Source organism: Neohortaea acidophila (genome assembly GCF_010093505.1).
Source record: "Neohortaea acidophila strain CBS 113389 unplaced genomic scaffold BDY17scaffold_10, whole genome shotgun sequence".
Classification (NCBI taxonomy): domain Eukaryota; kingdom Fungi; phylum Ascomycota; class Dothideomycetes; order Mycosphaerellales; family Teratosphaeriaceae; genus Neohortaea; species Neohortaea acidophila.
Window position 1 is genome coordinate 662,423 of NW_022985519.1, and position 14,178 is coordinate 676,600.

The 14,178-nt window shown below is 56.6% G+C and overlaps 7 protein-coding genes across 7 annotated transcripts; 3 read left to right on the forward strand and 4 right to left on the reverse strand.

Moving 5' to 3' along the window:
* Positions 1-397: 397 nt before the first annotated feature.
* On the forward strand, positions 398-2,271 carry BDY17DRAFT_318662 (Sds3-like-domain-containing protein; the record flags this gene model as incomplete). The annotated part of the gene is made up of 2 exons (XM_033736211.1): positions 398-808; positions 877-2,271. 2 exons carry the CDS (start codon positions 398-400, stop codon positions 2,269-2,271), a joined length of 1,806 nt encoding a protein of 601 aa, XP_033586701.1.
* An 806-nt stretch (positions 2,272-3,077) lies between these two features.
* Positions 3,078-3,935, reverse strand: BDY17DRAFT_32778 (uncharacterized protein). The gene has a single exon (XM_033737731.1). It carries the CDS (start codon positions 3,827-3,829, stop codon positions 3,203-3,205), a length of 627 nt encoding a protein of 208 aa, XP_033586702.1. The 5' UTR covers positions 3,830-3,935; the 3' UTR covers positions 3,078-3,202.
* Positions 3,936-4,041: 106 nt separating this feature from the next.
* Positions 4,042-5,895, reverse strand: BDY17DRAFT_318663 (kinase-like domain-containing protein; the record flags this gene model as incomplete). The annotated part of the gene is made up of 3 exons (XM_033736212.1): positions 4,042-4,101; positions 4,159-4,571; positions 4,863-5,895. 3 exons carry the CDS (start codon positions 5,893-5,895, stop codon positions 4,042-4,044), a joined length of 1,506 nt encoding a protein of 501 aa, XP_033586703.1.
* A 960-nt stretch (positions 5,896-6,855) lies between these two features.
* BDY17DRAFT_303286 (uncharacterized protein) lies at positions 6,856-7,840 on the forward strand. Its single transcript, XM_033734541.1, has one exon. It carries the CDS (start codon positions 6,927-6,929, stop codon positions 7,536-7,538), a length of 612 nt encoding a protein of 203 aa, XP_033586704.1. The 5' UTR covers positions 6,856-6,926; the 3' UTR covers positions 7,539-7,840.
* Positions 7,841-10,094, reverse strand: BDY17DRAFT_303288 (uncharacterized protein). The gene is made up of 2 exons (XM_033734542.1): positions 9,811-10,094; positions 7,841-9,743 (listed from the first exon to the last, which is right to left on the reverse strand). The coding sequence occupies exons 1-2, from the start codon at positions 10,012-10,014 to the stop codon at positions 8,118-8,120; spliced, it is 1,830 nt and encodes a 609-aa protein (XP_033586705.1). The 5' UTR covers positions 10,015-10,094; the 3' UTR covers positions 7,841-8,117.
* Positions 10,095-10,240: 146 nt separating this feature from the next.
* BDY17DRAFT_303293 (FAD dependent oxidoreductase) lies at positions 10,241-11,666 on the reverse strand. The gene is made up of 3 exons (XM_033734543.1): positions 11,505-11,666; positions 10,823-11,442; positions 10,241-10,765 (listed from the first exon to the last, which is right to left on the reverse strand). Exons 1-3 carry the CDS (start codon positions 11,546-11,548, stop codon positions 10,362-10,364), a joined length of 1,068 nt encoding a protein of 355 aa, XP_033586706.1. The 5' UTR covers positions 11,549-11,666; the 3' UTR covers positions 10,241-10,361.
* A 105-nt stretch (positions 11,667-11,771) lies between these two features.
* Positions 11,772-14,171, forward strand: BDY17DRAFT_303295 (uncharacterized protein). Its single transcript, XM_033734544.1, has 5 exons — positions 11,772-11,982; positions 12,056-12,799; positions 12,856-13,276; positions 13,328-13,616; positions 13,678-14,171. Exons 1-5 carry the CDS (start codon positions 11,931-11,933, stop codon positions 14,086-14,088), a joined length of 1,917 nt encoding a protein of 638 aa, XP_033586707.1. The 5' UTR covers positions 11,772-11,930; the 3' UTR covers positions 14,089-14,171.
* The last annotated feature ends 7 nt before the right edge of the window (positions 14,172-14,178 follow it).

A 14,178-nucleotide genomic window follows, 5' to 3' on the forward strand; every position in this document is an offset into this window, starting at 1 on the left:
TTAGTGTTATGAGAATAGATAGGAGGCAGTGGAACACCATTGACCACGAACCACAGAAATGTAGTAAGAAATGATGGACCTCGACAGCCTTGCTACTTCATCGCTCTCATATATTTTAGAGTTTGGCCGTGTTCGCTCTGGCGGGCCGGCCCAGACGCTCCCGAACCCTAACTCATCCCGCCGGCCACTTTAACTTTCCGCCCTCGTCACAATCCACGCCGACACCTCGCTCACACTTCTCGCACAACTTCAATTCCGCACTTCGACCACTCGTGGGATTGCTACGTCAGGTCATTGCCTCGGCGTAGGCGCTCTAACGAGTCGCGGGTATCGATCGCACTCTGCACCTCGCACTTCTACCTCACCTCCCCATCACTCCGACCTACCCTCACCCACCATGGCTCGACACGTCTCTCCCTTCGAACAGTCGCCCTCCCCGGCGCCGATGCCACCGACCAAAAGGGACATACGTCGCAACCGCATCGTGGAGAAGCTACAAGGCATGATCGACGGCTTCTCCTCCAACCAGCATGCCCACTATCGCGCCCAGCTACAGGCGCTACAGGTCGACATGACCCTTGTCTTGCGCGCCGACCCTTATCCCTCCGGCGCTGGAGACCACAGTGGACTGCTCGACGACTCTGGCGAGGATATCAAAAATCTGATTGAGCAAACCGGCGCCACCCTCCCCAACGATGAGGCGGCGCAGCGAGACTTTGCTGCCATAGCCGGCAGTCGGTATCGCGAGTTTGTACGGGAGGTGAACGACTGCATTGAACAAAGAGATGCAGATCTGACTAGTCTTCACGTAAGTTGCGCCGCTCACCACCTCGCTTGAGACAAACTTTCAACTCCTGGCTGACAACGCGCCTACAGAACCACTACCACTCCTCCGTTGCCGAGCTCGATCGGCTCACCCAACACAAGCTTCGCCAGGCAGAAGAAGAGCACAAGGCCCTCACCAGCACCGTGCGCCAGCGCCTCATTGCGAGCATCACCAAGAGGCGGCAACAATTGTTGCGCGACAAGGAGTCGCTCGACATTGCAGATAGCAACGCGCTTCTGCTACACCCGAATCACTTCAGCATCAACAACCCTGGCTCACCGCCGAGCGGTATGAATAGGAAGACAAGACACTTGCGACATCGGCAGGGTAGTCCGAATCTAGGGGATTTGGAGGGCAACGGGAAGAAGAAACGCAAGGCTGGCGCAATGGAAGACGACGGGAACGAGTCCCCTGCGCCATACTTGCGAGCTGGTCCAGATTTGCTAGGTGGTCGAAGTCCCTTCCGAGAGGCGCGGGATGTCAACAAGTACACGCAATACGAAGCACCGGCGTACAGCCTGGAGCGCATCTTCACAGAGAAAGAGTTGGCATTGGCCACAGACACGGCCAAGCTCGCTACTTGGCGCTACTTCAACCAGCCGCAGGGGCACGAAGCGGGCGGGGTTGACACAGCTGTGCCGTCCATCACCGACGAGGTGATGGAAGGGGCAGAGGACGAGGATGCAGTGGCCGTTGCGCCGACAACAGAGGAGGGAGATGTCGCAACGCCCGCCTCCGAACCCGCGGCGGCCGAGATGGAGAGATCGACGAGCCACCAAGTGCTCACTCGTGGAGGCGCACGGGCAAATCCACTGGCCGCGCTGAACGACCTTGCCGCGGCGGCGACATCTGAACGAGCAGCAGCCGGCGGCATGGGACTGACAAACAGCAAAGACCCTTTCGCACCCGTCATCCCCTTGCACCACGCCGTCACGCGATCCGAGAAGAGTGGCGCACCGGCGCCGACGGGAGTCAGCCACCTCGACATGGACAACGACTTCGCCATGATGCGACACAGCGCCTCCCGCGCGCACCCTGCCGCTGACGGCGCCGAAGACGCACCGGCGATGCAGCTCGACATAGACGAAGAAGACGAAGAGATCGCGGCACGTATGCGCCGTGAGCTCCTCGACCAGGCTTTGGGCGAGAGTGGGCCATCGCAACCCTACCGACTACCCTTGTTGGAAACAGGTCCGGCGGTGATCGGCAAAGGCGTGGAGCGCAATCCCGCCACGGGCTTTGCGCCTCTGCTGAGCTTTGAGCGGAAGATGCGTCAGCAGGCTGCTCCGCCGGGTGCGTCGATGGCTGCGGCATTGCAAGGGAAATTGGGCGGTGAGCCGATGAGCCGGACAACGAGTGCTGGTGGGGGGAGTGAGATTGGGGAGAGTGTAGCACCCGCAGTCACGGGGACAGGGCGGAGAGGACGAGGGAGGCTGATGGCTTGACGTCCAACTTGTTTCATGATCTTCGATTTGGCATCTCTCCGATAGCGCCTTGTCCGAGGCCATATGGCCCGAAATCGGTCGGCTATGTAGACCAAGTCGTCAGATAGACTCCCACGCTTGCAAGGATGGTCGATCTGAGGAAAAGGTTAAAGGCCCCTGTTCCCCCCTAAAAAAACACGAGGATCTCGCGCATGCACAGCATGCCTGCCGCCCAAGCGCCGATCTACGAGTGCGCGATCTCGACCAGGGCGTGCCCCCCACATGCACAACTCCAATGGCCTGCCAGGCTGGCAAGTCGTCGTTGTCATAGACTGGACGTTCCTATTTGCTGACTTCACCACGGAGCAGCACGGAAGCGCCTCCGACGCGCACGGCAGTTACTCATTGGACAGCGGCCACATTGCCAGGTCTCAACCTTATTAATCGCGCCGCGGCACTCTGCCCTTCTGCCGGAGAGACGTGGATGGAGGGGTTGCTTTTCCTGCCGCTGCCATCTTTTGCCGTTCCCTTCCAAGACTCTGACGGCACCACCCATGCCCAAGGGGGCTACGTATCATCCCCTTTGGACACGGGGGGAACCCCGCCGCCGTCTGTGCAACCAGTAGGCCCTTTCCATTCTTCCCATCCATCCATCCGTCCTTCCTTTCTTTCTTTCGTTGCTCTCCCTCGTTCGCTCATCTAGCCATCCTTGTCTGCACTCTGCGCCATTCCCGCGTGGCTGAAGATGGCGGTCCCGGAAGAAGTGCAGACGCTACTGCACAAGCACAGCCGTATGCAGGTGTTTATTGCGCAATATGAGGAGGAGTTGAGTCTGCTTGAGCGGGTGAAGGATGCGTGCGAGGCGCTCGTTAACCACAAGGAATCGGCAAAGCATCTGTCATTGTATGGGCCGGGCCAACCATGTAAGTCTCCCTACCCATCCCAGTCATCATCACTCCATGTATGTTTGGATCCCTGTTTTTACGTGCACGCTCACACGCCCGCAGCGCAAATCCAACTCAAACTCGATCTCAACGAATGGACGACGGCGCAAAACAACGCGCTCATGAAACAGGACATCATCGAGGTCTACCTCAAGGACTACCGGCGGCAAATGGCCTCGTACGAAGCGGAGATCACTCGCCGCGGCTACTCGATCAAGGGCGGTGCTTTGGTCGCTGGGAGCGTTGTTCCGGCGGTGGCTGTCAGCCTGGCGCCGGCGAAATCGACGACGAGTTTGGCGTCGGCTTCGTCGCGGTCGGCGGGGATGGCTTGAAGTTGCTAGACGATTGACGTGCTGATGATGAGTGCGAGGAGTCTGCCTTTCCGAGGCTAAGCGTGCTGTCAACGGGCTTTTTGGTCCATGTTCACGGCATATGCTGCGACAGCTCCGTGGCGGTCCAGAAGCCGCGATCGCAAGCCGCTTGCCAATGATCAAGCAGCTTGGAGCAGCTGATGATCGGCAGCGACACGGCTGACGAGAATACATGTGGAAGCATGCATACACAGGGTACAAGGCATGCTGTAAAAAAAGACACGGGAAATGACTTCGATTTGTAATTCGCACATCAGCGAACATGCGACTTCAGCAGCACTGCCTTGTAACGTCACAATTCCCTATATGTACGAAGGATCTTCGCAACCTCTTGCTGTCAAGGAGGTCCGCTGATCACTGCAGCTCCGCTTCCCATAACCTCAGCTCCCAGCAAATGGTCCCGTTCTAGAGTAATCACTGTACTCTTCATTGACGCCTGCAGCACTTCAAGCCCTCTCAGCAGCCATGGCACGGCCCTACTCCACGAATCCCGGGAGAAGTCCCTGATCCGATGAAAATGACATCGAGGGAATCAGCTGCACATCCCAGTCGCTGTTCGCGCAACACAAGCTCTCCAGCCCGCAAAGATCCACGAAGATACTTTGTAACTGCTCCCGCACTTCTATCGCCGTCGGACGCAGCGCTGGATTCTGTGCCAGCATCCTTCGGATCAAGAGCAACAAGTCGGGGAAGCCACGAAAGATCTGCTCGCTGCGACGCTCGCTTTCATTCTTCAGCATCGTGATCCACTCGAGTATCTTCTCCGGATCAGAGTGGAAGGAGGTGTCGCTTTTGCCTCGCGGGGACCGTGGTGATCCCGGAACAGAGGTTGGGCGGGTGGTGCGGAACTTGACAAAGTCGGTCGTTTTGCCGCGGAGGATGAATGTGAGGATGTCAAGGAAGACACATGCCAGCGAGTAGATGTCTGACATGAACGGCGTAGTGGATGGTAGATCGCGAAGTGTTCCAGGGTGGAGGACTGCTGGACTGGGCGAGATTTGTGCGGCTCTTGTGGGCGTCGTGGGAGAAGTGAGGCTTTCTCCGCTCTGAGACATCGAAAGGGCGTGGCGACTGAAATTCCGCAATGTTCCCGTCGATTTCTGAACGGGAGAAAGAGGTGACGATGGAAATGGCGACGCCGGCGCGATCGAAGACGTAGCGGTCGTGGAAGCACTGTTGCTCCGAGTGGTGCGACCGGGAGAGGAGCTTCCCGAGGAACTACTCGTCGCGGTGGTGCCCATGCTCAACTTCCGCAGCTTCTTCAGCGTACCCTGGTGGGAGACCGGCGGACTTGTACCGTGTGTTGAACGCGATGCAAGATGCGACTCAGAGGCAGCGTAGTCGTAGCTTTCAATTTTGTCTATCTTCTTTCCGCGCTGGAAGGTTCGCAGGGCACCAACATCTGCAAACGCTATGCGATTTTGGCGGTTTATGAGGATGTTTGAGGGCCGAATCGCAGTGTGCGCTACTCCGCGGCGGTGTAGAAAGGCCACGGTATCTGCAAGGCAATGCATCCACTCGAGTAGCAGCGGCAACTGTCGTGCCGGCGGGAGTTGCTTCCATTGAGTGGGCCCGCGGTGGTCAATGAACGTGCCCAGAGTGTGTTCGCCGACAAAATTCGAGAGAATGTAAGCAGCATCTTCGGAGGTGTAAGATGCCCAGACGGGGGCGATGTGTGGGTGCTGCAGCCTTTGAGCCTCCTGAATGTCCCGCATGAAGCTTTCGCGATGGTCTTTGCCAGTGTCCTTTTCTACCAGGTTTACCTTGCGGCGCATGAAGACTTCGTTGGGTTTGCCCGGGAAGTGGACTCGGTCGCAGACCTGCAGGGTGACGGCAGGCGGGGCAGTATTGACATGCTCCATTGGGATATGCTCACTGGGGCCGTAGGAGATGTGGGAGCCGGGTTGAAGCTCGCGGAGGAGGTAGCGGAATTGTGTGTCGTGGAACCTTTGGTTCAGCGCATCGTCGGGCTCGACGGAAAGCTCGAGACTTGGGATGCTGTGGAGTGGGATGGGCAAGTCATCGTCGGTCCAAGCATCGTCTATACATCCGAAGATCTGGTCTGGCACCCCGACCTCGGCCAGGATCAGGAAGAGGCGTTTGCACTTGTCAAGAATCCAGTCCATGTAAGTGCTATCGGTGAGACCTTCGCCAAAGGGAACCTGCTGGGCGAGGAAGTCCCGCTCCTCTCCTCTCAGTTTGGACGTCACGAAGGTACGGGTGACTTTGGCGGTGATGCGCTCGGTCGTCCACCATGCCTGCTTGATGGCGAAATGCGGAGTGACGAGAGAATGCCCTGCGAACCCATACATGTTCGCATTCATCGCCATGATGGATGGCGTTGGCGCAACTTGCGCGAGACTCCGGGTGCCCATGTTGTTTCGACTTGCTTCCAGCGGATGGCGTACAATCTGGAAATGATTCTCCGATGAGAGCGGTTGCAGCTTCGCTGGTGGATGTCAATGAGAAGGTCATAAAGATGTAAACAGTGGGGTGACAGGAGGGAAGTGAAACCAGGATGGGAGGGGAAAAAGGCGAGAGCCCCGCTTACTCGACGGGCTCGCAGAGACGTGGCGGAGTGCAGAGCAGACAAGGGCTGTTCATCTCGGCCTCTTTGCAGTGTGAGAAGGGTGGCACAAGTGCGGGCGAGGGATGTACAAACGTCAGAAGTCATCGACTTTGGTGTCGCACAAGAGCCCCACCCCACGTCCGCCTTTCCGGCAGGCTGCAGCCTGCCCTGGCCGCATTGAGGAAGGTGGAGTGGGCACATGGGAACAATGCCTCTGCAGCATGGCAGGCGGGGCAGGTGGTGCAAATCTCCTTGAGACAATAGGGACTGTCTCACATCATGTCGTGCCCAGGGAGGAGACGAATGACAGCGTGTAGCGTCCGCCCTTGCTACTACGCGACGACTCGTCTCGCGCCTTCCGACAATAATTGCGCAGACGCAAGTGCGAACCGCGCAACTTCCTTCCGATCATGGCTTTGTGTGGATTAGAGCTGGTGAGGCACGTCAGGGCACGGGAAGGGACTGTCAGCCCGCTTTCACTGCGTCCAACTCCGCTCGGAGCACAAGAGTGGCGGTGTGCGCTGTATCGGATTGTATACGTACCAACATGCGTCTCCACAGACGCATGTGGTGATGTCGAGGGGATCGGTCGAACTCACGTTCCGCCGGCGGGTACCTGCCGTCTGCATGCATCATTAAACCTCCGCTAGTTCGCTTTGAGCAGAGCAGCGCGCGGCCCCACTAAAATTTCCATCGGCGCCCCGCCTGCAACAACCACGCGCACGAAAAGTGCAAGCTTAACATGAGCCTCTACCACCCTCTCCTCCCCTCACCCAGCCACCCACGGCAATCATGAAAGTCAAAGATGCCGGGCATGTGATGTCCAACGCCGAGGTCGCCCACTGGATCAGTCAAAAGCGCGCCCAGCATGCCCGCGAAGACGCCCAAGACAAAGCCTCCGGGGCTCGACCGACTCCTCGCCCGCCCAACTTTCTAAAATCTCTCGAGAAGCACGAGCGCCACCTCTCATCTGACGCGTACCCGTACGAGCAGAATCCAAGTGCATACAAGGGCGACAATTCGGACAAGAGCATCGCCAAGTTCCAGGCGGAACACATGAGTCGGATCCAAGAGCCGTTGGCGGCGAAGTACAAGGACGCTGTGCGGAAGAAGGAGCTCAGTGTGCGCGAGGCGCAGGTGAAGCTCGAGATGGAGCAGGAGAAGAAGGAGTTGACGGAAGCGGAGTTGTTGATGATCCACAACCATGCTCCGACGAGTGCGGAGCAGCTGCAGCCGATGATTGAGAGCGTGGATGATCGATTTACCCCCCAGGAGCTCGAGGTGCTCCTCGACATCATCTTAAAAGTCTTCCGTGTGGACCAGCTCCAGGCGGCGAGGTTGGCGAAGCGAACGGAGCCCACGGCGGAGGTCTCGGTCGAGGGAGGAGCCGAAAGCATTGGGTGAGATGGGCAGGCTACTGGACGAAGAGAATGAAGAGAATGAACGGAGCGGGCTTGAGGATGGCAAGCTCTCCCATCGCAACATGATGGACCCGACGCCCACCGCTGTGACTCGCTGCATGGCGCAACAACAGCTTGCCAAGAGTCTCAGCAGCCAGAGACTGACCGTCCTGGTGCCGCCTTCCGCCTGAAGAGCTGCACTCGCGTCTCCATGGACGAACGAGAACGTCCATCTTCAAATCCCACCCGAGCACGTCACGCTAGAAATGAATGCACTTTGAGAAGTAGGATCGATTGACAGCTGCAAATTCAAATGTCATCCACACGGGCCATGTCATTTCTGAACACATTATGTAGAGTATGCACTCAGTGTAGCAGGTAATAGGCACAGTTCGATGCCGACAACGAAGTCAAATCGGCGGTATGCTGAACTCCGCCAGCCTCCGAGCAGCACGCCTTGATCCCACCCGTTCGCCGTCGAAAGAAACCCAGTCGCTCATGCGGCGCAACACCAAGCTCCTATGCTCCGACACCCAACCCACAACCGTCAAGACAATGTAAACCTTCGAAAGCGATGATGTGCTCAGGTCTTGACCTTCTTCTTCTTCTCCTTCCTCTCCTCTCCGTCATCCGCCTTCCGCTTCTTCGACGAAGATTCCTTGTCCAGCTTCTTTGCCTTCTTCTCCGCCTTCTTCGCCGCCCTCAGAGCCTTCTTCTGCTCCTTCTCCAGCTTCTTCTTCTTCTTGTCACTCGACGTCGACAGCTCTGGATCGCGCAGCTCGCCGTTGGTAGCGGGCACTCGCTCTGCGGTACCGTTGACCTTGGTCTTGGCGATCAGCTTGCCGTCTCCCTCGTTCGCTGCATCCTCGAGCTCTTCGATATCGTCTGCATCATCGTCCTCGTCAGAAGAGGAGGAATCCGGCTCAGCGACAATCTTTTGCTTGGCCACCTTCGAGGAGCTGGGCTTGGAAGCAGCGCTCTCGTCCACTTCCTCCACCAGCTTCCGCTTCTTGCTGTTCGACGGCTCGCCATTGAGCAGATCGGGCCCAGCGTCAGGCTCGAGACCATCGGCGTCCGCATTGTACTTCCTGGCCTCTTTGATGTCGAACTTGGCCGGCTGGCCTTGTGGGCCAATAGAAACACCAGTCGGTCGCAATGGCTTGCCCTCCAGCGCTCGAAGTCTCCGCTCAAGCAGCGCGCGCCCTTGTACACCAACGCTTGCCTTCTCCTCTTCCGTCGGCTCTTGTCCTTTGCCCTCGCCAGCTGCACCCCAGTCGCTGAGCGCGTCCACCCTCAGGCCGAGCGTTGCCTTCGTGGCGAGCATGCGTGCGATCTTGCCCTTGTTCTTACCGGTTGCTTGACCAATAAGGCTGGCGTGGTAGATGAGTCCGTATTTCGGTGTGTCGTGTTTCGTCTTTAGCGCACGGAAGAGAGCCTTCTCAGCGCCAAGGATCTGCACGGTGGAGGCGGGCGACTTGGCGAGGTTCAGGAGGGAGCCCGAGTGCGCGATCAGTCGTGCGCCAACCAAGTCGCCGACAAGCGCGGTAAGATTGGGTGCGATAGCTTGCATACGCGCCGACAGGTAGGATGCCAGTTGTTGTCGATACTCGGTGAAGCCGACGACTTGCTCCGCAAGAGCCTGGATATTGTCAAGATCTTCTTCGGTGATCTCCGTGCCCATGGAAACTTCGGCAGCCGCCTTAACGGCACCCTCGATCTCCTCGGGTAGGATGTCGGTCAGATCGGTGTTGCTGCAATTACTCCGCATGCCCACGGAAAGAATGACGCGAGAGTAGGCCAGGTTGTCGTTGATGATGCGTGCCATCTCGGGGAAATGCCAGCCATACCACTCCTTCACTCTCATTGCGTAGGTGTTCAACTCTTTGTCGAGGTCATCGAGGAGTGCGATGGCCTGAATGATCATGGTATCGACCTTGTCTGGCGAGAACTTGAGCTTATGTCTGGAGAGGCTGTGCGACAGACCGAGCGACATGGTGTTGATCTCGTCGGGGAGGAGGCCGGGGATGAGAGAGGTCATGTGCTCTCGAATGGAACGGAAGAGGTCTGCGGTGCTCGAGTCGGACACGGGCGAGATTTCGAGGCCGGGCATCTTGGTGATGGCATTGCCCAGTTTCGGGTCGGCGACAGCGAGCGACACCTTCTTCTCCTCTTTCAAGTCCTTCAACAAGTTTGCCAGCATGGGGGTGACCTGAGTGCGCTTGTCAATGTCTGCTGGAAGGAATAGTGCTTGCCAGCTAGGAAGCTGTGGAGCATACCTTTCCCTCCGTCAACGCTGCGGCCTCCTCCAATGCACTGCTCGCGCTCTCAAACTTCTTGAACTGCTTGAGTTTGAGCAGACTGCATACGCCCTCTGCTGTCGCTGCTTCGCTCGCCAGGTCATCCCGCTTGAGGAGCTTCTTGTCCTTTGCCTTGAGCAGCGCATAGCCCGCCGGCGTCTCGGTAAGGATGAACAAGGTCATGATGGCTAAATAGCCGCAAGACTGCGACTGCTAGCAATGTGATGGGGATGGGTGGATGCACAGGAGGGCGGAGAGCGATGGCAATGCGGATGCTTTGCAAGCCAGCAGCTTCGATTTTTTCTTTGCCGTGTCGTTGCTGAGATAAGCAACGCTAGTCCGCTTTTCGCCGGGTAGCTTTCAGGCTCCGCTAAGCCAATCATTCAGAGCTGGAGAACTCTCCTTCAATCTCATCCATTTCATCTTCTTCATCCCCGCTGAAACGCTATCGAACAAAGCACATATTGGATGTCTGTCAACTACAGAATCAGCTGAGATGCATTTTCCTCATCTTGAGATATTCCATAGCCTCATTTCCTTGCAACCAGCTCACATACAGCATGCGCCACGCCCCACGAGAGCTCGTAGCCTCTCCCTCCTGCGCCGTACGCATGGATAACCGCTCTTCCATGATCCAAATCTTCCTTCTCGATCCTCATGCCGCCCTTTCTCGCCGGCCGTCTCCCCACGATATCCTGTAGCGGCGCGAAGCGACCAGATTTACCCAGAATGGGAGGGTACGTCTTGGCCAGCCCCTGCAGCATTTGTTCCCGCTTGCCTGGCGCTGGCTCTGAATCCCAGTTGTTAGGCTCGAAGGTGCCACCGATGATAGTTCCGCCGCTGTACTTTCGCGGGATGCAATATGAGCCGGAGCCATCTGCGTTGCGGCGGCTGACGGTGACATCGCAGTCGTTTGCAACGAGGCACGTTTGTCCTACATCGATCAGTAACGCACATATGCCGCCAGAATGGGCCCTTCATTGGAGGTTACCTCTGATGATAAACATGTCCGGGTCTCCAAATCCAATCCCGGATGCATTGACGACAAAGTTGACATCTGGCAACCCATGCATGGCAAAGATCTCTTCTGGCCGTCGGATGTGCTGCTTGCGAATCTTCCCACCCAACATGCTGAATCGCCTGAGCAGGAAGGAGCAGTACACCATGGGATTGACAGACCAGGTTCGAAAAGTATATCCAAACGTGACGCCTTCGGGGAATTCACCAGGAGGAATGAACGAGAAGTCCTCAATACCGAGCTCCGCTGCCCGCTCGGGACCAATGTCTTTGAGCTCGTCTGGCCGATCCTCATACAGCTGAACACCCTTCATAAACGTCACTCCCGCGTCAGAATACTCATTATGCAGGTGACGCATCTTGGCAAAGGTCCTGAGGGCAAACCCGTGGTCACGGCAGTCTTGTGGCGTGCTATTCGCGTTGGGCAGGTCTACTCCCCAGCCGTTGTGTGCTCCAGCCCATGGCGAGGTGTAGTTGATCTGGCGGCGCGGGTCAATCGTTTCCGACGGTGAGGGGAAGTCGTCAGCGACTATGAGGACTTGATGTTTTGCTTCTTGGAGGCATAGCGCCGTCGTAAGACCAATGACGCCAGCGCTGAGCCGTGTCAACAGGATTAATCAATCTCAAGGCTGGGGTTGTTTGAAGGACGACTATACCCGATAACCACAATTTCTTGTCCAGACTTGAGGCGAGCGACCATGTTGAGGTACAATCCGGTAATCTCCTAAAGCACAATGCAATGTTTTCTTCTGAGTAGTTTGGAAAACTTGTTCTTTCAATGGCTCGGGCTGCTCCATTTTATATCGCAAACACTACACGGTCTTGCAGTGCGGAGTCAAGATCCGCACCACAGGGTGAAGTACGCCGCCATTTGGACTGACGCTCACGTACAGCTCGGCGTTGTAGCCTCTTGCGTCGATGATCTACAATCGAACTCCGCCACCACTCCGCTCCATACGGGCTGGCCACGCCGCACTGGAACAAATACTTATAATGCGGCAATCTCTCGCGAATGGATCGTCTGTGTACGCTCCTCCTGCTACTATGTTCTCATTCCGCAATCAGCAGCATCGTTGAACACGATGCGCCGCCGACGAAATGGTCTAGCAGCTTCCTGCGAGCCATGCCGCCAACGTATGTTTCCATCCAACGAGGCCCTGCGCTGAATTGCGCATGTTGGAATGAGGTGCTAACTGCAAAGCATTAGGGAAACTGCGCTGTGATCATGGAAAAGCGCCTTGTCAGAGATGCCGCCAACGAGGACTGCAATCGCAGTGCCACTATCACCCTGCCCCCTTGACCAAGGCTGCCGGTTCATTCGTTCAACTTGTGGAGGACGAGGTCTCGTCGGTTGAGTGTCCATCAATTTCCACCGATCCGAAAGATCTCAGTACCCAGCACGGCGTTACCACTCACTCTCTCGCTGCTGGTCACGAACGACAGGTGGCCCTCGTCGAAAGCGTATTGCTCGAGCTAAGCCAACTTCCTTTCTTGCGGAGTCTTATACATCAGTACTACGCCGTTAGCAAGTCGAACAACATACCGGCGCCGCTAGTTTTGCCGGCCGTCGAGTCACTTTTCGGCCTCGTTAATAAGAGCGGAGAAATTGCAAAGCATTCATTGCGTCCACTGGCTGAAGCCGTGATTCGCTCAACGGCTAGACCGATCGTGGTCACAGAGGCCTTATCGGCGCAAGAGTTTCTTGCTATGCACACTGGCGAGAATCTCCGTCTGGAATATCTCGGCATTATCTACTCCATCGCCGGCCGAGCCAGCGAAGTCATGCTTCCAAAGCAAGGACAGGCGGACGACCGCTTGGTGTACAAGTTGTTTCGACACAGTGATACTTGTCTGCAACTGGCAAGTGAGATAGCGCCTGCGATTACTGATGCGATTGTGTGGCTTTCGCTCGAGAACAGCGTCTTATGCACAGTGGCGTGTGGAGATGACAGTGAGCTCTTCGTTTCTTCCACTCCATCCAAACATTCCGCTAATGTGTCTGAACAGGTGAGACTGTGGAGCGGCATCTAGGAAACCTTTCCTCCCACCTCTTCGCCATGGGCTATCATCGTGAGACCATCAGTACAGCCAACACGCCATTCTTCCTTGCCGAGTGTCGCAGGTGGACCTTCGCCAAGGCATACAATATGGAAATACTCTTTTCAGCACTCAGAGGCCGCCCACCGCGCGTGTTGATGAGATACAGTGACACCAAGCTCCCCCTTGACCTGGCGGATGACGATATTGTCGCAGATGCCTTGCAGCGAGAGCAGGCGTGCGCAAGGCTCTCGGCCGACGGCTGGAACACTGCCGGCCACTACTTTACCGCGTCTTTCCGGCGTGCAAGGGGCATCGCTCTACAGATCAGAGAGGAGGCGCTCGAGTACGAATATCGACCCATGACTCCGGAAAGACTGGCGGAATTGAGGTAAGTGGACGCAATGAAATCGTTTGGTATGGAGTTTGACCGGCCTTGTAGCGATTTATCGGCTCGATGTCGAAGAGCTTGGGAAGATCTTCCACCACACATGAGATACACACCGAGCTGCTGGGACTTGGACTTGCCGCCCATAACATGCATGACGCTACTGATGATCAAGGTTGGATTTCTACAGAGTGACCGCGAGATCTTCCGGGCCATGGAGCGCATAGACCCGCAGGCCACAGCATCCTCGCTCGTTGTTGCACATGAGTCGCTGACTCTTATCACGCACCTGAGCGACGCTCGCGGAAGATCGCCCTACATTCGTCACGAGTTCTCATCTGTTGTACGTACTGTTCAAACCGAGAAGAGCATGGCGAATCGGGGTGTGACTGACCAATATGCAGGTTTTGGGCTACGGCTTGCCATGTGCTATCGTGCTCGCCACCGCATCAAAGAAGCTGAGCCAGCCAGCAGGATTGAATTACACCCTTCCAGAGGGCGTCACCCGATCTACTATCATTCGCGACCTCGCAGTTTTCGTGTCGCAGCTCGACAGCATGGCTTTGAGCGCAGAGTCCAACGCCGAGGCCTGCGGACAAGCTTCACGCGCCATCTCGCGCACGCTAGATGACTTGTTAAATGTGCCGTTGATGACTGCTACGTTGGGGTCGTCGACTGCCGCAAGGGCTGCGAATGTCGCCGATGATGACTTTCAGGGGGCTGATCTTGATGCGATGCTGGACGATTTTGACTTGGCCGATTGGATCAAGAGCATTGAAGGCACAAGTAGCTCCGTTGATTGGTACAATTTCTAAGCGGATCGAATGTTGTATTATACTTCATAAAGAAAACCCCGACTTTCAACATGAAGCATGAAGTCTCGTCGGTTCATCTTGATGTTCAAG

Coding starts and splice junctions, on each gene's coding strand:
- BDY17DRAFT_32778 (XM_033737731.1), bottom strand. CDS start 3,829: ATGTTCGCTGATGTGCGAATTACAAATCGAAGTCATTTCCCGTGTCTT.
- BDY17DRAFT_303295 (XM_033734544.1), top strand. CDS start 11,931: ATGCGCCGCCGACGAAATGGTCTAGCAGCTTCCTGCGAGCCATGCCGC. Junction 11,983..12,055: donor CTGCGAGCCATGCCGCCAAC/GTATGTTTCCAT, acceptor GCAAAGCATTAG/GGAAACTGCGCTGTGATCAT. Junction 12,800..12,855: donor AGTGGCGTGTGGAGATGACA/GTGAGCTCTTCG, acceptor GTGTCTGAACAG/GTGAGACTGTGGAGCGGCAT.
- BDY17DRAFT_303286 (XM_033734541.1), top strand. CDS start 6,927: ATGAAAGTCAAAGATGCCGGGCATGTGATGTCCAACGCCGAGGTCGCC.
- BDY17DRAFT_303288 (XM_033734542.1), bottom strand. CDS start 10,014: ATGACCTTGTTCATCCTTACCGAGACGCCGGCGGGCTATGCGCTGCTC. Junction 9,744..9,810: donor CAGCGTTGACGGAGGGAAAG/GTATGCTCCACA, acceptor AAGCGCACTCAG/GTCACCCCCATGCTGGCAAA.
- BDY17DRAFT_303293 (XM_033734543.1), bottom strand. CDS start 11,548: ATGGTCGCTCGCCTCAAGTCTGGACAAGAAATTGTGGTTATCGG. Junction 11,443..11,504: donor CAAGAAATTGTGGTTATCGG/GTATAGTCGTCC, acceptor GACACGGCTCAG/CGCTGGCGTCATTGGTCTTA. Junction 10,766..10,822: donor GGACATGTTTATCATCAGAG/GTAACCTCCAAT, acceptor TGATCGATGTAG/GACAAACGTGCCTCGTTGCA.